Source organism: Peromyscus maniculatus, chromosome 4 (genome assembly GCF_049852395.1).
Source record: "Peromyscus maniculatus bairdii isolate BWxNUB_F1_BW_parent chromosome 4, HU_Pman_BW_mat_3.1, whole genome shotgun sequence".
Taxonomy (NCBI): domain Eukaryota; kingdom Metazoa; phylum Chordata; class Mammalia; order Rodentia; family Cricetidae; genus Peromyscus; species Peromyscus maniculatus.
Genome location: NC_134855.1, coordinates 40,191,879 through 40,216,198, shown reverse-complemented (window position 1 = coordinate 40,216,198; position 24,320 = coordinate 40,191,879). Strand labels below are relative to the sequence as shown.

Genomic DNA, 24,320 nt, shown 5'->3' with positions numbered 1-24,320 from the left:
CATGTTCACTTGGCCACTTGGCCACTTGGCCACATTGCTTTGCTTCTGTCTCGGCATAGTACACCTTGGTAGGAGTGTGTAATAGAAGGGTTTCTTTACTCCATGGATAGAAGGAAGCAAAGGGACCCAAGATCCCAATATCCCTTTCATGGTCACAACCCCAGTGATCTAAGTTCTTTTCAAGAGGATCCAGCTGTCAATGTTATCACCACTTGCCAGCAGCACCACAGGTGGAGATCAATACTTTGAACACATGAGTCTCTGGAGGGAGTCTAGATCCACACCAAAGAATCTGGATCTTCAATCCCTTGTCGGTGAGGGAGACCCTGGCATTTTAAGAGTCTGACGTCAAATGTCCCATGGAGAGTTCTCAGAGTAATCATAGGGAGGAATTGCCTTTGTCAGAGATGGAAATGAATCCAACCATAGGCTTGAAAGCTGTACCTTTCCTTCAGCTGTCTCTATCTTTTATTATCTTCTCTATATATCAGGGGAGGGGGCTAAGGCAGGGAATTTTCAGTTTCTAGGCTGGGCAAAAGAGTTGTTTCTCTGTAGGGGTCTGTGGTGCTCTCTTCATTCTAAATCCATCCTTTCCACACCTTCTTTGTGCCAGAGTAGTAAACTCTGGGCACCGTATTGGTTTGATAGCCTAGAGCTCCGTGCCACCCACCAGTACCTCGTGGACTCAGTAGAAACTCAGCCCAGTCAGGGAGAGCATGCTGGCGTGTTGACTGTTTGAAAATTAGAATGGAAAACCAGCCTCCTGTGTGAAATTTACTTTTAGTATGTTTTGAGGCATAAATTTAGAGGATTATAAGATAAAGAAAAAAATATAGAGCTTATATCCAATATTGCATACTAAAATATTCTAAAATGGTCCAATGGGTGACTTATTTTTACAATCTAGACATATCCTTGGAGGTCTTATTTTTATTCATTTGTATTACTTTGATTTTGGAATCCCAGCAAATGTGAAATGGTTCATTAGTTGAACTCTACTATAATTACTAAAGCTAATGAGAACAATATTTTGAATGCCAAAGCCAATTTATCAGCTTTCTTGTAACAGAACAATTTATGTCTTTTTTTTTTTTTTTTTCAGAGGAAATCTTCGGTGCCTACTCAGCGCTGTGGTGGTCTCCAAACAGTACTTTTTTAGCATATGCCCAGTTTAACGACACCGGAGTCCCACACATTGAATACTCTTTCTACTCCGATGAGTCATTGCAGTACCCGAGGACAGTGTGGATTCCATATCCAAAGGTCTGTGCCCCCTTTCGGGTAGTGGTTCTGTGATTTGATGGGAAGAGAATGGTTGCATTTAATCCCTTCCTGCTAATGAAAATATTGTCAGTCTCTCTTCAACAGCTTGCTGTGATTTCTCTTGCTGAAGTCAACAGCATCTGGCAATTTTAAAGTATTTTTATTATCCCAGGAAAGAGTGTGATTTAAGGTTTTGTAATTTCTCCAAAAACTTTAAGAAATGACAAGCAGAAAAAGATGGTGAAAATGCTTTTGAAGGAGGTAGGGGAGGGGTAGGAAATGCCTGAATGAAGGAAAAGAGAGGCTGTAATTGAATCAGAAGCTCGTCTCATTTGTAGGAGTTGGAATGAGCCCGAATTGAAGTTGAAAAGCCTGGTTACATATCAGATTGCATTACCAAGTAACAGGGCACAGTGCAGGATGAGTTTCGGTGGCTCTGTTACAGGTTTGGCACTAATGTGAGTTTTGCACGTCCTGCATTTGTGATAGTCATGTAACATCCTGGGTTACAAGATTGTTCCCTGCTATCCACAATGTGTGTATTAAAATCAAGCAGTGTAAGCCAGGAGAGGGCTTTCGAAGGGAGCCAGGAATTCTTCAGCACCATTATAAAAACGGCCACAGCGTCGTCTACAGGAAAAGCTAACAACGTATTTTTGCCGTAAATGATTTGGGGGGGAAAAAAGGAATTTTTATTTTTACCAACTCACTTAATTTGCCTTATGAAGATCTGCCATTTTAGGAAGGGAGAGGAAGTTAAAAGGAAAAAAAGATCCTAAACTAAATATGGAGATGTGTTTTCAGAGAATGTTATTTTTTGATGAGAGAAACTGGGGGAAAAAAAGCTCCATAAAACATTCTCTAAAAAATCATATTATTTCTAACTAATCTGTCAATAGAAGATCCATGTGTACATTTTAAAAAGGGTTTACAGGCTTCTGTCTCAGTATTGAGTGTTGAGCTCCAACACATTAACTTGGACTTAGAGTGAAGTTAATTAGCACAATTGGCTCTGAGCTCAGGCTAATTTTCCTGAAGGACTGAGCCTTTGATGGTATACAAGTGATATTCACAGTGAAGCCACCAAAACTTTTGTCCTATAGAATCAGGATATACGGACAAATGATACAATTGATTTTTAAGGCATTTGTCCTCCTTGACACAAAGCACACAGATTATGAATAAACATACACGCATGATTTGATTACAAGTGTTTAGATCTTCATGTTTCATAAACATACACATGCACACATGAATATATATATTTTCACTAGAACACATAAAGGGTTTTCTTTTTGTTCATTTTATTTCTATTAAATTGTCTGACAGTGTCCAGTTGTTATAACTCTATAGTCATAATTTAGACATTTAATACAGTTTAAATATATGTAATGAGGAGGCTTTAAAACACCATTATCAATTCCGTGGGTTTTTTTTTTCTTTTGTCCTAGGCAGGAGCCGTGAATCCAACTGTGAAGTTCTTTATTGTAAATACAGACTCCCTCAGCTCAACCACTAGTGCAGTTCCCATCGAAGTCACCGCTCCCGAATCCGTGGCAACAGTGTAAGACACTTTACCTGAATCCTTGGGTGTAGAGAGTTTCTCACTTGCTGGGGAGAGCATTTCAGACACCTATGGCAACATCAATCATAGCATCATCTTGTATCCTTGATTCATTCTTTATCCAGCACCTTCCTGTTGAAACTCTTCATGTCTTCAGGCTAGGCACAATTCTAATGATGGACATGCACAGTGAATAGGGCCGGTGTCACTGAGGAGGAGATAATACCAGGTGAACAAATAGATATCAGTCTAAAATGCCAGATGGTGATAAATGTTGTGGAGAAAGCCAAGGTGGGCTAAGATGATGGGGCCTAGTCGGGGCTTCCAGGGAGAAGATGCAAGGCTAGGGTTGTTTCTCCACGGGATACCCTGTGGGACTACACTGACAAAGGAAATCCAAAGTCCGGTATAAGGTAGGTGCTGGAATATTGGAGGCACTACAGGGAGGAATGGAAACCAGTGAGGGGAGAGCAGAGGGTAGTGCAGTATGAGGACCACATGGGGTTTCCGGGAATGGAAATGTGGTTTCTACAGACAGGCTGGTGGTGCCCACTGTGACCTGTCAGTATGTAACCAGCAAATGTTGATGGAGAAGCACATGGTGCCTCTCAACGGTAGTTTAAAACCTTTTTTTAAAAAACGACTGAACACCCTCATTCTGATGAGATGTAATTCTGCCCTGAAGTGTAAGACCCAGAGAAATTCAGAGAAACTGTGGGTCACATTTGAGAATCCTTACAGTTGATTGTCCCTCAAGATGTCACTTGCTTCAATAATGGCTGAAATCCTGCCGGCAAACACTGTACGGCCCGAGTAATTTTTCCTATAAAAACTAGAGCATGTGTAATTTACCATGTAGCTCTTTATTTTTTATGCTGGTTTGGTTTAAGTAGCAGCTATCACGTGCTGAGTGCTCTGCCAGACACAGGTGTTAACACATGCTCTATCTACTCTTTAAGTTGTCTTAAGCAACTCTATTCCCAACAGCAATTATGACAGGTCTTTTGTACAGATAAGAGAATGAGGTCCAGAGGTTGAAAAGAAAGACCTTAACCTCGGGAGGGCCTGTTCAGTCTGTCTCTCTGGATAGAAAGGGGGACTATGAGGAACTTTCTCTGTGAATACAGCTGATGTCCTCAAGATCCCAGAAAAGTCATCAGAGCAACCAGGAAGCACCTTGTTCTTTTGAGTTGACACTATCAAGCTGGGTGCAGGTTGGACTCTGTGCTTAGATATCCACTAGTTTGTTTAGAAATACCTGTGTTAATATATTTATTCAGGCAAGGAATCTTATCAGTAAAAAAATTAAATCCAGTAATCTTCCATGAGTTTTTTCCAAGCTATAAAACTATACCCAAAAGTTCTAAACTCTTATTTGGTTCAACCTATCAACCTCTTACGTGAACACTGATGAAAAACCATGATTTACAATCCAAGGTATGCCAAAGGGGGACCTAGACCCTTCTAGCATTTCCAAGCGGGGAGGATATTCCAAACTTCCCTATCCGTGACTAGGAGTGTGAAGTGACGGAGGCGTGAGCGACAGATTGGAGGCATCCCCAGTTGGGGAGGTGGGTTTTCCATGCCCAGAGGGTCGAAGGAAGCTCCCTGCGGAATGCGCACTAAAGGGTGGGCTGCAGCAGCACGGAAGAAGAAGGCCCTGAGATGGGGCCCACCGGGCATGGGAGAGCAGGAGTCTATCCAGAAACAGCCGAGCCACGCCGGCTCCCACGTGTAACTAACACCTGTCTGTAGAGAGCTGCAGCTCAGAAAACAGTCTCATCTAGAGCCAGCTGTGGACCTCCAAAGTGGTGGACGGATTTTTTTTTTTTTTTAAAGGACTTGAAAGCCTTTATTTAGATGAGACGTAAGACTGTGGTACACTTCTAGGGAACAGATGGAAGATCGCTGCTTGTGCTTCACAAGCTTCAGTCTTGCCCCCACTCCTTCGTCTGGGTTCCCGAAAAAGTAGAGAAGATCTGGGGAGGTCCCCAGAACTGTTAGAACTCCACGGAGCGCGAGCTAGGGTTCACAGAGAGAAAACAACGTGCTGACATCATACAGCAAGTTAACATAGGAGGACGGGAATCAGGAGAACAGAGACCTTTGCTTGTTGAATGACAATGGGGACATGACCACTCTGAGGTCGGGTTGAGGAGAAGAATTTTATTGTAGATATGAGGGAGAGGACACAGCCGGAGGCATCTGGGGGGGTCCAGAGGAGGGAGAGGAAGAAGTAGGCTGAACACGGCCAACAGACTGAGGGGCAAGAGAGGAAAAGAAAAGAGAAGAGAGGAGAGGGCAAGAGGACCGGCCTGGAGAGGAGCTGTGGACCAAGAGGCCAAGAGCAGAGGACGAAGAAAGCACATGGCCCAAATGGTGGGTTCATATAGGAAGAGAAGCTGGGGAAGGGGAAGGGAAGGCCACCCCTTGGGTAGGTAGTGGTGGGGTGAGAAGTGCTGGGAGGAGCCACAGGTACTAAGTGAGACTTGTTCCAGGTTTCTTTGGGACCTGACACTTCCTATAACAAACTGATTGTATAATTAGATTCCAATATGTTGAGCACTTTCTGAGGGCTGGTCTAGTGATCTGCCCTTGGATTCTCACTTATTCCCCTCAACACCCTATGGTATTGCATCCACAGTCACTTTACAGACGATGAAAACACTTTCCAAAGCTCAATGGGAAAGTGCGGAGCTCAGAAGCCTTAGTTAGCACATCTAAGGACTTAGCATTTGCTCTTCCTGAATTAATCACCTTACATCTCTGCTCTCTCATACTTCCTTAAACTAAAGGCTCGGTGAAAGCTGCCTCCTTGGAGGGGCTATTCTGTGTAGAACATTCATACCACGGAAGAGCTGTTTTAGGAAATGCCACAGGGAAGTGTTGCCTGGAGAGTCTAAAATACAGCTGTGATCTCTGTTAGTACTGATGAGATCAAAACTTTTCTAAAATGAGACTCTAGGTTCACCTGGGGAAAATATTCTCCAGGTGATGAGATAACACTTTCTGGTCTCAGTAAAAGACTCCTCAGGACTGAGGTGATCCTGACAAGTTATACTTAATGGGCACTTCATTCCTTTGGGTGATGCTTTTCCCTGTGACACACTAGATCCTTGAGTACACTAGCAGGCAAGATCAGCATCACTCTTTCCTCCTCTGCCCAGGTCTCCTCACTCATTTTCTGTTAGCACACACCTCTGCTGAAGAGCTTCCAGCAAGTGGAGTCCTATTAGTTGATGAGGCTGGTCTGTGCTCTTGTTAGGAATTAGAACACGAGACAAGATGAGCCTCTCTACCACCTCATAGATGGAGGCTTGAAGCTGATGAGGTTATTTGTGCTCCTGGTGTGCACTGACTATTCATAATGGGAATTTGAGAGCTCAAAATATTTGAGAGAAAATAGAATACAATACAGATATTGTGAAACTCCTAACTTTTCTTTACACTTGTGTTCCCAGGGCCAAATGAAGCAAGACAAGGTGTGTGGGATAAGGGCCAGTTTTACAATAGTAACTGGTGCTTAACAGGGTTATTGGGACACAGTGTCAGTTACTGTTTGTAGAATAACTGAACAGATGAGAAGCTGGATGGTTGCATTGGGTGGGTTGGTAGATGAATGGATGGATGGATAAGAAATGGGCTTCCCAGGTGATGGTGTTTGTGTGTGGCACAGGCACAGGAATGAATTCACACAGCCAGCTCCAAGGACAGCGTTCAAAATCATCCCATGTACCAAGTTCCTCTTTTCTCCCTCTGGCTAGCCATGTAAAAATTCTTTAGGATAAAACTACAGGACTGGAGAGGCTGTGTCATGCGAGGTGACCCCTCTGGACATCTGCTGAATGGCCTCAGGAGCCCGCCCATCACACCCAGCTTATGACATACCCTGCCCTTGTTCTCCCTGCTCCTAAGTAACACAGTAGATAAAGACTCCCTCTATCTCTCTGAACACTGGATGACCCTTGGTCTGCACACTAGGCTCATCAAAGCCCGAGGCTGCCAGGCAGGAGGTAAACTGGACTGACAACGTCCCATCTCCCCAACCAGCAAACTAGTGACACCTGTAAGAAAGCAGACTCATTAGGACTTGCGTACAACGCTGTTTCTCTCGACTCTGCTGCATCTCACCCCACCCATCCCTCTTCTTAGCAATCTGTCAGTGGACCCAGCAGGGTTGGCATCCCCATCAGAGCAAAGGGTGGCATGGAGCCCACGGCCGGCACTGGCAGTACGCCTGCTTCCTTTGGTGATTCACTGAATTAATCACTCCGCAGTCTGCAGTTGCTCTGGGTAGCATTTCCCCTCCATTATTCCTTCCAGCTAGCAAAGCACAGCTTATTTTAAGTATCATTAATGTACAAATGAAACAGCTACACGAATTAGAAGCAGAGATGTCACGTAAAAGCCTTTCATGAAATGCCTCGTCTTTGAAAGGACAAGAAATCACTTCAAAGAGTGGCCACAGCAGGATATTCAAAAGGAAGTACTGGGAGTGTAACCAGCTGACTTCCTTCATGAAAATTTAGCTTATCCATAACTCTCAAGGAATAAATAGATTTCATTGAGAAAGGAATTGTACACTCGAGGAACCGTAAGAGTGAAACAGACTAGTAGGACTTCCCAGGGGGACAGGGAGAATATTTACAGGAGGGGCAAGGATGAACGGAAAAATCTGAAGCCATCTGCTTGATCTGAACCCTGGCTCTAAACCTCTGTGATTGGGTGATCCTGAGAAAGTTACTTGACCTCTCCCCACTTACGTTTCCTCATCTGCTCGGCAGGAGCCACAATGGTACCTGCTTCACAGAGTGGTCATGAGTGTTATGGGAAGCGCTCGGGCAGTTCCTGGCACAGAGCCAAGTTCACGTGGGTTAAAAAACTCTTACTGTTATGCGCAATCCTACTGCTCTGCTTCAGCATCAAAATCAAACAGATTCCCTTTATGACCGACTAATGCATCTCCAAAATCTCAGAACTGTTGTTGGACAAGAGGCTTAGGCTCACATGAAGGCTTGGCTGTGGGTGTGGGATCCTCACCTTTGCAGGATATTGGCTTAGGGCTGTAATTAGAAGGAAGTATGTTAATAAAATGTGTTTCAAAACAGACTGTCTACTACCTTGGTAAAAGGCCTCCACCGAGCCCTCTCAGAGTGCAGAGTACATTGTGGGCCACTGACAGTGACTAAGCTATCAGATCCAAGTCCATTAACCTTTATCTAGAAATGGACAAGGAAGATGGCCAATGCACATGAGTTTCCTGGCTTCCATCCCACATTCCATTACTCAGTGTTTTCAAATGGCAAAAAGTCGTTTTGCAGTGTAGATTTTCAAGCCTGAGGTATAACGTATGGCTTTCACAGATAAAGCTACCTACCGTGGGCGACGAGGGATCATGAAAGAGTTCTGCCCTCCTCTGCCTCTGCCACCAGAACACTTTTACAAAGAGGAAGAATATTCTGGGTGCCAGCGTGTGCCTAACAGTCAAGAGGCTTTTTCTCCCTAACCAATGGGCTCACACATCTCTTCAGATCAGCCTTTGGGTTTTGTTTCTGGTTTCTTCTGATTTTGGTTTTCTGAGACACAGTCTTACCTTGTGGTCTCGGCTACCTTGAACCAGGGAGGGCTCACAGGAGAGGATCTCTGATTCAAATCCATCGTGCCTGGCATTCCTCTTCATATCCTCCACAGCTATGAATGGCTTTACACTTTGGTCGAAAGAATTCATGACATTGAAAATGAAGCTTTATACTGAAACATAGCCACTCTTGTTAGGGCCAGCATTGTCTCTGGCTGTCCTTATTCTGTGCCGGTGTGACAGACAACACATAGACCACAAAGACTAAAAATATTTGCTGTCTGGCCCCGACTAAATATTCCTTCATCTTTCATCTAACACATTAATTTTGAAAAACTTCATTTTCTGTGTCTTATTTTTGCTTCCTTCCTATTATTTGAAAGGACATATCACTCGTCCTGGCTAGAGTGAACTCTCCCTCTGTTCATTTGACAACTCTGCTTGGGGTGAGTGCAGAAGAGCTGGGTTAGATCAGGAGCCCTGGCTCCTTCTCAGGAGGTGAAGATGCGCTCTCAGACCTGCATTCTGACAGGCTCCTAGAGGCTCATGGGACTGATTTAGCAGCAGCAGCTTTCCAAGAAAACCCCACTGACATGGAGGGTGGGAAGAAGACTGAAGTGGGAAGGTACCATTATGTGAGCTAAGGTGATGCCTGGTTGCCGCGCAGGTCCTTAGCACCTGAAACCTGCAGTGAAATAGCATGAGACCCAGAGCGTCTCCAGGGCATCCATGCCACAAAAGGGGAAATGAGAAGCTTTGAGGATCTTGGGTGCTTGATTAACATCTGCTGTAGGCTTCAGAGCCTAAGAAAGGAAAGGGGACAAAAAACAGAGGTACCTTCTGAGGGAAGGTAGCTTTGGGTCCTAAGAAATGAGAACATAAATTTTGCCCTTCTTGAGAGCTGCATTCCAGGAGAACTTCACAAGCTGTTTTATGAACAAGACTCATGGGTCCCCTGCTTCTAGGAGCTGGCAGCCAGGCCAGAAGCCCAGGAGAATGGAAGGGGATGATGGCTACCACCAAGGGAGGCCAAACAAGGGCAGAACTTGGAGTGAGGCAGTGAAGGAAAACAGGGCTATGGAACCAGGAAAAAAAAAAGATGATGAAAGAATCATCGTGAGCTCCTGACAGAAGGGAGCAAGGCTTTGATCAGACATTGGAGAGAAGGGATGTATGAATGAGTAGTCACTGAAATCATACCCACGAGGGGCAAAAATGCCCAAGAAAAGAAACCATCCGGAGGAAAAAATGTCAGGGAGGCTAGGAGAAGAGTAAGTTACAAATTACGCACATGTCACTATAAATCACCACACAGCTCCAAAAGAACTTGAAGCATGCGCTGGGGAGGACGGCATGCTAGAACTGGGTCTGTAACTTTGGGTTGAAATACTACAGAGTACTTTCCTTCACAAGGGCGTGTTTTGACTCTTGAGAAGTGTGTTTGGGGTTATAGTTCTTTGATTTGAAAAGTTTGTAGAGGCATGAGTCTACTTTTTTTTTTTTTCCAATCTGAAAGTGGAGTTGATGAAAGGGTGATCTATGGTTTTATCCTAGTAGCAAAGGACACGTAGACTACAAAGACTGAATATATTTGCTATCTGGCCCCAACTAAATGTTTCTTCGTCTTTCGTCTAACACATTAATTTTGAAAAACTTCATTTTCTGTGTCTTATTTTTGCTTCCTTCCTGTTATTTGAAAGGACATATCACTCGTCCTGGCTAGAGTGAACTCTCCCTCTGTTCATTTGACAACTCTGCATGGGGTGAGTGCAGAAGAGCTGGGTTAGATTAGGAGCCCTGGCTCCTTCTCAGGAGGTGAAGATGTGCTCTCAGACCTGCATTCTGACAGGCTCCTAGAGGCTCATGGGACTGATTTAGCAACAGTTTTCCAGACAAACACGATTGATGGGGGGAGGGGGCATATTAAATTGCCAGAAAATTCGAGCATGTCTGCCAGTGTCCGTGACCTCACTGTATTACTCTCAGGCAGCAGAGAGAAGATGAAAAAGTCTCACCTTTGACTCCCTGCTACCAGGGTCCAAGTTCAAAATTTAATAGTCCTAAACACGGTTTCGGTCTCCTGTCTGAGCCATTTAGACTGTGTCTGCGGCTTTCCTTGGTGGATGTACTTTATTGAGTAAAATGTTCATTTGCAACAAGGTCTGGAAAAACTCACATTGCTTTTTTCCTGAGACAGGTTTTCTCTATTTAGCCTTGGCTGTCCTGGAACTCGCTCTGTAGATCATACTGGCCTCAAGCTCACAGAGACCCACCTGCCCCTGCCTCCTGAGTGCTGGGATTAAGGGCATGCACCACCACCACCACCCACCTCATATTTCGTTTATATGTGTGTGGTGTACATGCTTGTATTTGCATGTATGTGGGCACATGCCTGTAGAAACCTGAAGTTGACATGGGTCATCTTTCTGGATTGTTCTCTACTCTTATTTATTGTGCTTGCCAATTCCAGCTAGTTTAGCTAGAAACTTGACCTAGGGATCCCTTTTCCCTGCCTCCCTAGTGCTGGGATTACATGTGGCTGCCATAGCCACCTGGACTTTACTTGGGTTGTGGGGGTCAGAAGTTCAATCCTTAGGCGTGTTAGACAGGCACTTTATCCACTGGGCCATCTCCTCAGCTGCACAATTTCTGAAAAATCCCCATCCCCTTTTTTCTCTCCAGGGATCACTATTTGTGTGATGTGGTGTGGGTTACAGAAGAAAGAATCTCTTTGCAGTGGCTCAGGAGGATTCAGAACTATTCTGTGATGGCTGTCTGTGACTATAATAAGACCAACCAAGCATGGAACTGCCCCTTGGTAAGGTCTCATTGAGATGCATTGTGACATGTGACGTGCAGGCTCCATGTCCTAGGAGACAGCAAAGTTTGGGGATCAGGAAATGTTTTAGTCTCTCTTCTCTCTGAAAACACATCCAGCCCTGAGGCAGCAGTCAGCCTTGCCTATCAGACACTGGATATCTGGTGGCACTTCTATTTCTCTTTTGCACACTAGTCAAGGTGTGTTAGATGTGGAAGGGAACAAGAGTGACTAGAAACCCAGAAGACAGAATTCAATGTCCATGTTCAAAATCGGGAAGAGGACCGGAGCCTGCAAGCAAAATGGCAGTTATCTTAACAGATAAAACACGGAGGATGGGAAATGGCTAACTGAGCATGTGGGAAACAAAATGAATGTCAGGAGGACACAGATCCATTACTAGACTTTAACCATATCTACGCAGAAACCGATTTAGAACTTAAACAAATAACCATCAGCCTGAGAGGGTGATAATGCTGAGGGGAACCGAGTATTGATCCAACTAATGTGCTGACCTTCCCAGCCAGGACACCTTGAAGTCCTTCTAGGCTGTGGATTTCAGCAAACCCCCCTTGAGAGCCAGCAGCCTCAGGAGAGACAGGCACTAAAGTCTTGCAGGCATATGCCATGACCATTCTGTTCCTTCTTTTCCATTCTGGTCATGAACTCTGTGTTACATACTCCTCCATGCTCTCATCCTAGATGGGCACTGGGCAGGTTCTCACCTGAGAACTTAAGTGATACTCCATGGCTTGACCTAGTCATTTATTTATACAAGAAGCATTACTTAAAATGTCCCCACTTTGATGCTAAGCTATGGGATCTTTTTTTTTTAAATTAACAAGACAGCTGGCATTTCCCAAAAAATGTTTTTGTTCTGATAGAGAGTGCGGTTGTGAAGATAGGCCATAAGACTTTCCATGCATTTACAATATGGCAGGTACAGTAGAAACTGAGACTCAGTGAGGTCAAAGGTTAAAAAGTGCACAAGTCATAGTACACACTTAAACTCAAACTGCAAGACCCAAGCTCTTTGCTTTCTGCTGATTGACTCATCTCAGTATCAGGGTATTGTGCCATAAGAGGGTTTAAAATAGATACAGAGGGTAATAGCAGATACTCTGTTGGTGTCAGGCAGAACAAGACAAGGAAATGGCTTAGGGGAAGATGCAGAGTCATCTAGGACAAGATGTCCTATGTGAACAGATAAGGGAGAAAGGTCCATCTCAGCTGAGGATTGTGCAAGGACATCCGTGGTGAACAGCTTAGAGCTTAGAGGGACTGAATGTGCTTACCACCTAAGCTGAAGGTGAGGAACAGGATGGAAATGAGGCTACAGATTTATATTTGGGTTCAGGGGCCATGCTGAGGTGTTTGGATTTATCTTGTAAGGAGTGGAAAGCTGTTTTGCATTTCTAAAATGAAGAGTATAATGGGAATAGAGCTGTCTGTTGCCAAATAAGATGAGGTAGGGCCTGAGCGGGGAGGACAATGGACCAGAAGGAATAAAAGATGACTGAACATCCAATTAGGAGACTGTGGCTGTAGATCATTGGAAACATCCTAAGGACAGGAATGAAGGATGTAATTGTAAGGAAAGACAGACAAGCTGAAGGGGCTAGGGGAGGTTTCCATGAGAAGAGAGCACAAAGTAGGAATCTAGACTGAGTAGCTAGAAAGAAAAGGTCTATGAATAGGCTGGAGGGCTAGAGGAAAGCAAAGGACATCATCCAGTTCTGCACATGTCAGATTTCAAACTCGAGTTGGAGTTTTGGGACAGCTCCAGGTCAGGGCTCCAGGCCACAGAGGTAAGTGATCAAATGCAATTACATGAAAAAATACTAACATAAGTAGAATTGTAGGGCGAGAGATTGTCCTCAATTATTTTATCATCAGTGTAATTTCATTTGTAGTATATGTTTTGCGGGGCTAGGGATGTAGCTCAATTGGCAAAATCCTGGATTAGCATGCCCAGAGGCCTTGGTTCAGTTCCCAGCACTAAATACAACTGACCACGGTGGTGGATCCATGCAATCCTGGCACTTGGAAAGAACAGGATCAGAAGTTCAAGGCTTTGACAATATTGTCAGTTTGAGGACATGAGACCCCATTTTAATTTAGATGATAGATAGATAGATAGGTAGATAGATAGATAGATAGATAGATAGATAGATAGATAGATAGATAGATAGATAGATAGATAGATAGACAGATAGATAAAGTAAGTAAGTAAATGGATTTCACCATCTTCTCTTTGAAACCCTGCACTGTCCTTTTTCTCCCCAGGCACAGCATCATGTTGAAATGAGCACTACGGGCTGGGTCGGAAGAGTAAGTGTTCTGAGTTAGAGATTTTGCAACATTTCTTCACTACTGCTCAGAGCTGGTTAATGTGTGACTGTCCTATACTAAGGCACTATGTTGTCACTGATAGAAATGTGAGTTGGCCCATTTCTCAGAGTGTTAGTTGTGCTTCCTATAGTGAATGTAGCGCATCCCCAAGAAGGTAAAGGGACAAGTGAAACATCAAAGTCAAGAGCAGAAATAACAAAACAAAGCACTTTCTCCAGCTACCTGGCACCTCCAGGGAGCCCAGAGACAGTCACCACTGAAAGGCCACCAGGCTGCTGGGTGTTCTCTTTGACCTGTTGCTCGAGTTCTGCACTTTGGAGGTAGAAAACAGTTTTTAACCGAGTCTGGACTACAGTCACACGGAACAGTACCAACCATATACTGGGTACTGCACACTTCTCTGGGGGGAAATCACCTCCGTGGGTGCACACATCGGGAGACACCCTAAGGAAGAGCTTAATCTGGGAGAACAGGGTGACCCTCAGAGACTCACAGCTCTGCCCAGTTCCACCACATCACATGCACATGCACAGCACCAACCACCAAAGTCTGAGACCGTGGAAGAAAGCATGGGTGGGAGGTCCAGGGGTGCGCGGAAGGGACTCCGGCCACCATGACTCCTCGCATGAAAGATGAAAACTGAATGACATCTACTTTCTATGACTACTTCTATTAATCCTCCTTTAAAAGGGAAACAAAGTGACAGAAAAAATTGTAAACATTTCACATCTTCTGGGCGAGAGAGGTGAGGCTTCAGTCCAGGAAGACGACCCCTTTCTGCTGGGCTGGAAGCTGCCACAACATTCACATGTCCTTTTTCTCCAGGCGCTGATTGGGCAGAGGGGAGAGGTTTGCCAACATGAAAAGTGGTTTCCTCCATGGCAAGAGACATGCTACACTTCCTCACGACTCTTTGAAAAAAATATGTTTTTTCCTCTCTGTATTTAACCAGACAGATGCCACTTTTCACACATTTCTACTAGGCACAACTCCATCCAGGGGAAACAGGGAAATGTATTAAAAAGATAAGGCTGTGAACATAGGTCTAGAGAGGGGAATGTGTTTGGGAGCTCCGTAATGAGAACACCAAGTGTACTGCACGCTTCAGCTTGCTCCCTAAATGAATTCACTTTGAATCACTAAATAGAAGAGGCAAGCATTTTCCTTCCTTCCCCAAATGGGAGCTGATGAGAGAGGAAACATCGAGGGTGAAGAGAACCAAGAATTTTAAAAGACCATCCCCTACCTGCTCAAAGCGTCACTACAAAATAGAAATTAAAACGCAACGTGGTCCTTCCAGGCTGAAAGAGACACTCTTCTATTTAAACATTATTTTCGGAGAGATATCTTTTATTGAACTTTTTTTTAAAAAAAATGAAAATTTTGTTCTACATTTTTCATGTATTTTGTAAATTATTGATCATCTTTAGCAAAAATGAAAAGGCTTAGGATAAAAATAACTATATGAATGCTTCCATGGGAAATCTACAACAGATATTCCTGATGGCATCTAGTCCAGAAGTGGCTAAAGACTATGCCTGACTTAAACAAAAAAATACAAAACAAACAAACAAAACAAAAAACTGTGTAAAAGCAGGGATGAAAATTTCCCCATACTGCAAACCACTTTTAAGCTAAAACAGTTAGATAATAAGACGCTTTCTAGAAAGCGCACTTATGACATCAGGGAAGTTCCTTCTTCAAACAGAAGTGAATGCTAGGTTGCATGCCCATATGTCTGTGAGTCTTCATTATCCTTTTCACAGGATATGTCCCAGAACAACAGAAACATTTCTAAGTGTCCAGTATCTGCTGTGGGCATCTTTATGTGCATTTTCACATCTACCTTCGCCAAATAAATTAGCCTAGGAGTTTGTTCTCTGCTCCACGTTTTCTAGTTAGGGAGACTTTCATTTTTAGACCCTCTAGTAAAACACAGATATTGGAGAGGACTTCTGAAAGCTGGGGTCCGTCCTGGGGTGAGACTGGCCGTGTGATATTTCTTTGCTCTGTCTTTGTCTAGTTTAGGCCTGCAGAGCCCCATTTCACTTCTGACGGTGGCAGTTTCTATAAGATCATCAGCGACAAAGATGGCTACAGACATATCTGCTACTTCCCTAAAGATAAGAATGTGAGTATGCTTTTGTAGCAGATCTTAAACTGATCTCTTTTTCCAAACTAAAACAGAAATCATTTGATGGCATCGAGCATTGTATACAAATAGACTAATTCAAATATTCAGTGGCATGTGGGATGAAGTGGAATCGGAGGACACTGATGCCCCCAAAGCAACCTCACAGTTATATGAATTCCTGATACGAATAATTCTGCTTAACTTTGATAGGGGAGTCTAATTAATCTCATATTTAAAAGCCCAATCAGGACTGTACATTTATTACAAAAGGAGCCTGGGAAGTCATTGGGATCGAAGCTCTGACCAGCGATTATCTGTAAGTAGATTCTAATAATCAGTAAGTAGGCTTTAAACCTATACGTTATAATCATACCCTCTCTCACAGAACTGCAGGAAAATCTCCCACAAAGAGTAGTCAATTTGGAATGTGTTCAATCTTTTTTTTCTTTTTAACATACGGAAGCCTTAATGATTTTCACATATGCTCAGCAGATTTGATACCATGCCACCAAGCGGTTCTACCTCTTGGTCTTACCTGCTTTGCACTTGGAGAGGCTGCAGGCTCTCTGGAGCGTCCTGGACTGCTGCAGGGGCATCCTGGCATTCTGTTAACTTTAGACTTACAAGGACTCTTTGAGAGGCTGAGAAAGGCAATTTTATCTGTGTTCGGCCTTGCTCTTTGGAACATGGAAAGCTTTGCTGAAAGCGCCTACTAACAGCATACATGAGCTATCAGCAAAAGGCACGCTACTTTCCATTGGGATCTTGGGCTCTTCCTTTATTGGCCTCATCTCAGAGGAATTTACCATTGCCCAGAGTAGCTTCTGAAGACTTTATAGAAGGAGTTCTGCTACTCTCTGAAATATGCATCCCCTATATCCATGAAGCTTGTGTTACAAAACAGAAAAGACAGAAAACAAGATTTGTACTTGTAGTGGGTTTTTTTTTTCAATTTCAAGCTGGCCGTCCAGGCATATTTTTCATATAAAAGCCCTCTTTCGAGTTTTTACTTACCACTTGAACCCAGAAAGAACTCCTTGGATTCATACATTAGACTGTCTAAAGAAAGTGTCCTGGGTAGAGATGATGGAAGGAGGTAGCTCCTGGAGTGGGTGGAGGAGCAGAGCAGAAAGTGTAGACAAAGGGCACACACTCATGCATTAGAGCTGTATGTGCCTGAGGTCGGAGATTTAACATTTCTGTAAAACATGTTTAATATATCGCCTTTGTTTTCTTCTCAGATACTACATTAGTAACGAACATAAAGACATGCCAGGAGGAAGAAATCTGTATCAGTAAGAGTGCTGTCGGGATGTTGACATCAGGGTTTCTACCTGCAGATTATTGCTGAGCGTCTCTCTCTCTCTCTCTCTCTCTCTCTCTCTCTCTCTCTCTCTCTCTCTCTCTCTCTCTCTCTCTCTCTCTCTCTCCTTGTCCTAACTAATATTACACTGGAATTGTTATAAGTACTTCTACTTCTTCTCTTTATCAGTCATATATAACCAAAACAGTGAATTTTTTAGGTGTTTACTGGCATTTCCTAAAAATGGGAGATTGAGGTTATTGTGGATTAATGCATGTGTTTTATGACAAAGAGATAGAATCTGGAGGGTTGCTTTGGCAGTCTGATTCCACTGAAACCAGAGCATGGCATTATTTAGTTTCTTCCTTTTGCATAGCCTTTGATGAAGCAATTAATCAGCACCGCTGGTTTTACAGAATTCAACTTACTGACTACACCAATGTGAAGTGCCTTAGTTGTGACCTGGATGCAGAAAGATGTCAGTATTATTCGGTGTCATTTAGCAAAGAGGCAAAATTCTATCTGCTGAGATGTTTGGGTAAGTTTGCAGCGTCTGTGAGGAAGAGCAGATGACTGGCCTGTGGGAGCTCCTGTCTTTACTGCCTTGGAGAAGGCAGTCCTAAGGGCTTCCTCTCAGCACCTAGCCTTTCTTCTCTGCTCAGCCCTTTTGTTAGGCACCCTCAAAGACACCTCAGTCCCTTTCTACCCAGTCATATCATGTGATGTGTGCACATTATCTTTTCTTCCCTCTAAGTTCACTCTTATACACCTACATGTTACAGGTTTTAAATGATTGTGTTATGCATTTGCCCCTTAGCTTAATAAGAAACGGTGAGTGGCGCCTGTCACCCAGAACACTCACTGCTCTGTCCTCTATTAACATTGCTACTGTTAGTATTTATTACAAGTCAAGAAGCTTGGGTCAGGGAAGGCACAATGGCAGATTCTAGTTCACACAGTAAGTTCAAAGTATTCTCACAGACTTCTCCTGAGTCCCCCCTTCTAAAGCTGTGCCAGGCTGCTTCTCAAAATGAGAAAGAATCAAAATATTCTAGAAAGAATAGTCAATGGCAAAAGGGGACTTCAAACTACTTATCCTGGTCTCTTCTCACTGCTGTATTTTGTATTATGATGCATTTCTTTAATGTTCTTTACTATGGCTACATTTTGCCGTCATTTCTTGAGTGTGTGCTAACAGTGTGCTAAAAGCTTAATATTTATGATCTTATTTAAACCTTAATAAAACTTCTCAAAGTTTTATTACATATTATCCTCATTTTATATGAAAGGATACCGACATGTAGACACATTGGCCTAACTCACCCAGCGCGTCAGGCAGGATGCAAACCCAGGTCTAGCAGTGCCTACACTGAGGTTTTTCAAGCAAATATAAAAATTAAATATGCCATTTTAATGCATCAAAATCAAGGAGCTCACAAGATAGTTTGCTATACACTATCTTCCACTCCACAGCTACCACAGTTGGGATAAATAGTGAAGATTGGGGCTTGTGAGAAAAACACTTCTGAATGCCAGGAAGAAGCTGCTTATCCAAGTTAGGCACCGCAGGTGTGCCGCCTGGTTCCCAGACTCTTCTGAGTGGGTCCCCTGATGGGGTGAGAGGGGACTCGCCTCCTCTAGGTGAAGCTGGCTCCAGAGCTCTGCCCACTCACCCTCCAAGGTGTACAGGGCTTGAGAGGTAGTGTGGTCAGTATGGGGGGGCAGACAGAGAGTAGAGAAGGTTAAGCTGTCATTTCAGCTGGCTGGTGAGGAAACTGGTCATGGAGATGGTAACCTGCCCAAGACGTCCAGCAGGCCTGAAGTCCATTACCTACACCCTTTACCTGAGACCCGTTCCTTTCCAGGAATTCATCCCTCACTTGATTGCAGTTAGTTTTAAGAAAAAAAAAGTGGGGGGGGGGGAGGGTGAGGAGGAAACAGTTAAGCTTTCTATCTCCTACCATAACTCTTTTGTGTTCTGTCCAACAGTAATAGCTGATCTGTTTGAGAGCTCGTACATGCATGCTCTACTCATCTAAAACATATTTTTCACTGATTATATTCACAGGCCCCGGTCTGCCCCGCTATTCTCTGCATCGCAGCGCTGATCACAAAGGTAGTTGGTTACAATTCGCCCTCCACTGGCTTGCAGGAAAGCTCAGGTCAATGGGACCGACATGAGAAGTTTTCCCTTGGCTTTAGTGTTTTAACAATGAGTTGGACCCAAGCCTTCCTCCCTGAAGCATGCACATCCCAGCTGCTGCACAGCACACTTGCTCACTGTGGCATCATGTGATCTAAGTTCTTTGCACTATTATGAGTTATTGCTGTTTCATATGTTTGTTTAGAGCTACGAGTCCTGGAAGACAATTCTGCTTTGGATAAAATGTTGCAGGATGTCCAAATGCCTTCAAAAAAATTGGACTTCATTGTTTTGAATGGAACAAGTAAGTTAAATTTCTTTTGGAATAGTATTTTTCATGGAAATAATAATAAAATATAAATAATGTGACCATTTGGTCTGAAAATATGTACTTTTTGCTGTATAAAGCTAAATAAACAGGTTATTTTTCCCATGAAACAATCTATCACAAGAACTACTACTTTTGCTTTTTCGTGTCTTAAAATAGGACTCTCCATAAAATGCATTCTGTCGAGAGAGCAGTTGGGGGAATGCACTATTGATGGGTCAGTTCATTCAGTTAGTTAAGTCTGTTTTACTGGTAAACATTAATTGTAAAGACATAATGGCTGAGTGAAATTACACCTGATATATTTTATCTTTGAACTATAGAGTTATAAAATACTCCGGATGATTACGGTAACATTTGAGGTTGTTTTTTGAAGTGTTTAAACACTTCAGGGTTTTTTTGGGGGGTGGAGGAGGGCAGGTAATTCCTTTGTCCTCTTTCTGTTTCCCAGTTAGTTCAGAACAAGGTGTGGCGTAAGCATGGATACACTCAGGGACCACTGGTCTAGATGTAAAAAAAAAGAATAATAGGTTCATTTGAGCTAGAAATGCTTGTTTCTATTCAGTTCCTTTCCCCACTAAGAAATAACAACTTATGGGAAAGGGAGAAATAAGACCTAATTGATAGAGTTTCATCTTTAAATTTACCATAGAGAGAAATATGGGGCTTAAGTGGTGGCTCAGCAGTTGGAAGCAGGTCCTGCTCCTGCAGGGCACCTACCTGAGTTCACTTCCCAGCACTCATATCCGGTGGTTTACAAACCATGTGTAACTCCAGCTACAGGAACTCCAACACCCTCTGCTGGATTCCCAGGGCACCTGTTCTCACTTGGTCACGCCCACACACAGAGACACATGGACACATAACTTAAACTAATAAAAATAAAATATTTTAAAAGGGGAAATGAAAAAAAAATATATTCAATTCCTGTCATTTGTAAATAGTAGGACAGGCCCTGGAAAGCAGAGCCACACAGAATAACTTAGCATGCAGCTCAAAGTGAGTGTGCCTGTGAGTCACCAGAGCCCTTGCTAACAGGCGCCTTCTGACCCAGCAGGGGGCCACTGCTCCCTGTCCCTGAGATGTCTTGAATGTTAAGAGCTCATTTTGACAGCCTGGTGCAGGGTTCTGCAGTCAATATGGAGATGTGTTTCTATTTCTGTAGGCACACAGCGGGGAGTCCTTAGGGCCAGCGAGGCCACATGGTTGAAAGGAAATTTTCCTAGGGATTGGAGGAGCCCACTGACAGAATGAGAGGGGGGCCCACGAGGCTGTAGTCTTTTGCACAACCGGAAAGCCTGGACTGAGACCGGGCCTGAGAGAAGAGAACAGGGAGGGGAGATCTTGAGCCCGGGAAGAACTCCTCCTCACAGCAAAATTGCACATTTAAAAAAAAAAAAAGGAGTTAAAACGTCCCCACTAACCAACTAGTGCTGGCCAGACAAGATTGAATAGTGATGGGTGTGTGGATTAAAAATATCACTCAGCTTGGCTAATAGTTTGATGTTTGATTAAAATTATAATAGAAAAATTATATTTTTTTCTGATACATTGAATAAAATGCACGAAAACAATTAGTAAAATATAAATTGAAGACAAGCCTACCTATATTGGACTACTGAATCTTTCTTTTCTCCTTAACCAAAATCATTATAAAATCAATCAATAAACAAAAAGGAAAGTCGAGGTAAGAAACACATCTAGAGATCAGAATTATTTTGAGCCTGCAGTTTAAATCTTCCTGAATATGCAGAATTCTATGTAGATTTATTACTCTTAATTATTTTGAGAGCAAAGAAAACTGACTCGTTGTTGTTTTGAGATAAATTTTTATTAAACTGATATTAAAGCAAGCACAGGAGTTTAAAAGGACCCAGGGAAGAGCACACAGAATGTGCAAAGCAGTTTACTCCACAGAAGCCGTTCCCATTCTGTGAAAGACTCAGCTGAAGACGAGACTCTGCTTTGCGGTCTGGGACGGCAATAGGAATTATCAAAACGCTATTAAACCAGAATGTTAAAAGAGAGTTACGGCTGACTACAAATTCTAAACAGCTTCAAGGAAATTCAAGAAGAGGAAAACATTTGGGAGGAAAATTTAGAACATAAACAAGCTAGATAAGTAGAGAAGATGCCAGAGAACAGAAGCATAAAAACAAAACATTAGGAATCCTAAAACGCACTTGTATTTTGCAAGGCACCGATGGATTTCATGGCTGTATTAGAAATAAATTAATCGTTTTACCACCAGAATAACTAGCATTTATGAACCAAAACCAGAGTGCTTTATGTCTTAAAAACATAATCCTAAGCTGATCTTTTCCTTTTTTTTTTCTATCTAATTTAACAAACTGTTAAACTCTAGACACGACATTACTGAGAAATAAGGAATGAAATCTCACACTAATAATTATGTTTAACACTAATTAATCCTTCTGTTTGTTTAGGATTTTGGTATCAAATGATCTTGCCTCCCCACTTTGATAAATCCAAGAAATATCCTCTACTCTTAGACGTGTAAGTATCCAAGAGGGGACCATTCAGCAGCTGTCTGCCGTGCTTCTCTGTGGGTCTAGATTAATGAAATATCCTGCCTGCATCGCCGAGCACCGTTCCCTCCTCCCACTCTGTCCTCACAAATCCATCCTGTGTTTTCTCCTGACTTGATGGACAGACATTTCTCTCTGTCATAATCATGTGGTTTGCTTTGCTTCCCAGAAGTTTACGGGAGTCCCACAGGGGTTTCCAAATCCTCACCTCCTTCCTTTCTTCCTTCCTTCTGGACATCTTAACAAGCTAGAGACGGGCACTTTCAATCTACCAAATTTTCTGTCATTGACGAGGCCAAGGAATTTCATGTTACAGAAAAATGTTTACTCATATATGAATGCATGAATATGTTCTCCTGCTTAAATTTAGAATGCTACATCATCCAGTTTAAAATTAAAATAATGTGATATTTTGTTGAAATGAAAGTTCTTTTAACTTCCATCTCTAAGAAGAGGCAAGAACGCGTTGGTAGAGGCATGCACGCAGGACTTGCCTGTTGTTTGTGAGGTTGAGACAGCCAATGAGTAGGAGACAGATGAGTTAGGAGGGAGCTATTATTAGAGAAGATCTGTGTGTACCCTGGAGTCATGTAGACTGTGCAGAGATGACATTGAAATAAGATGCCATGAGCTATAGGGATCATCTCTTAGTACACCGAGGAGTTGATAAAGGCTGTACCCATGATGACATGTGTCAGATTTGAGGCTATAAAGATTGCAAATACAAGATGTTAAAATTTGTGTAGTGCTGAATGGCATACCTATTTCAAGTTTATATTTCTTTATCCTTGAGGTTGTAAGTACTAGCATCTTCATACTCTGGTCCTTTCTACTTGATTTAGAGTCTTAGTGTGAGCAACAGCATACAAGTTCCTTAGGAAAATGCAAAGCATGGGATGCTGCAGTCGGGGTCCTTAAGAAAAATCACAACCTAAGAATAAATGTATAGACTGGGAATGTTTCTGAATTGAGATGTAAAGCTACACTAATTATCATTGTTATTTTTATAAGACAATTTCCCATATCCCCACTATTTGATGAATTACTTCTTCTATTTCTAAGATTACACAATACTTGAAATGTAGAACATGTTTGAGAGTAATGTTCAAATACAAGTCTTAATGATGTATTTAAATGAAACACACAGCCTTAATGGTCATGTTGCCAAATTTAAAGGACCCATTCTTGATAACCCAATGGTTATTATGATTTTCAGGCTCTTGGTTGAGAAAGATGCATATATCTGGTCCATAGAAGAAAAATGCAAGCATTCTTTATTTAATTTGGGAAAGCAATAAAGTCTTACAAGGTGGAACTTTTCACAGATATGCAGGTCCCTGTAGTCAAAAAGCAGATGCCGCCTTCAGACTCAACTGGGCCACTTACCTTGCAAGTACAGAAAACATCATAGTAGCTAGCTTTGATGGCAGAGGAAGTGGTTACCAAGGAGATAAGATCATGCACGCAATCAACAGAAGACTGGGAACACTAGAAGTTGAAGATCAAATTGAAGCAGCTAGGTAAGTGACTAGAGATGAACTCAAACATCATTTACTGTTCTCCTTATTTCTTTCTTTCTTTATTTGTAAAATGTGAAGAATGTGAGGATGCTTGGGGTGAATGTGTAATTCTTCTTTCCTGTAGGTTTTTAATGCAGATAATATATTTAGATAAAAACATGTGTCATTATAGATTTCTTTGAAATTTTGTTTGTTTGTTTGCTTTTTGTTGTTTTTCAAGACAGGGTTTTTCTATGTAGTTTTGGTGCCTGTCCTGGAGCTCGCTCTGTAGACCAGGCTGGCCTCGAACTCACAGAGATCTGCCTGACTCTGCCTCCCAAGTGCTGGGATTAAAGGCGTGCACCACTGCCACCTGGCTTCTTTGAAGTTTTAAGAAGGCATTTCCTAAGTTTCTTTTTGTATATGACTAGAGAAAGGGAGCTAGCATAGACACTACTGTCATCTAAGAGTGGAGACTGGTGATCCATAGAACACATGGGTAAACTGAGGGATGAGTGTACCATGTTGGTCAGACTTTCAGTTGCTGTGATAAGATGTCTGGCAGAAGGAACTTGAAGGAACAAGAAGATGGGTTCATTTGGAACTATGGTTTGAGAGATTTCAGCCCACTGTCTTAGACTGATTAGTTAGGGACAACTGCAGTGGTTTCTTCTATGTATTTTACTGACAATTTACACCTTTTAATTGCAGCTGGCAATTATTGTGCACACACTGAAGGCTAGGCAGTCCTGAAATTTCCTCTCCTTTAAACCCAGCCTCCCACAAGGT

General features: G+C 42.7%; 1 protein-coding gene across 2 annotated transcripts in view; it reads left to right on the top strand.

Moving 5' to 3' along the window:
* Dpp4 (dipeptidyl peptidase 4) overlaps positions 1-24,320 on the top strand; it is an 86,686-nt gene that overhangs the window by 43,358 nt on the left and 19,008 nt on the right. For both annotated transcript variants that reach the window (XM_006984654.4, XM_042275366.2), the window contains exons 9-20: positions 1,103-1,263; positions 2,715-2,827; positions 11,088-11,223; positions 13,510-13,554; positions 15,599-15,706; positions 15,949-16,025; positions 16,951-17,004; positions 17,429-17,550; positions 19,081-19,128; positions 19,361-19,459; positions 21,931-22,000; positions 23,358-23,552. In XM_006984654.4, coding sequence (XP_006984716.1) covers positions 1,103-1,263; positions 2,715-2,827; positions 11,088-11,223; positions 13,510-13,554; positions 15,599-15,706; positions 15,949-16,025; positions 16,951-17,004; positions 17,429-17,550; positions 19,081-19,128; positions 19,361-19,459; positions 21,931-22,000; positions 23,358-23,552 — 1,228 coding nt within the window. The remainder of the gene's footprint in view (positions 1-1,102; positions 1,264-2,714; positions 2,828-11,087; positions 11,224-13,509; positions 13,555-15,598; positions 15,707-15,948; positions 16,026-16,950; positions 17,005-17,428; positions 17,551-19,080; positions 19,129-19,360; positions 19,460-21,930; positions 22,001-23,357; positions 23,553-24,320) is intronic.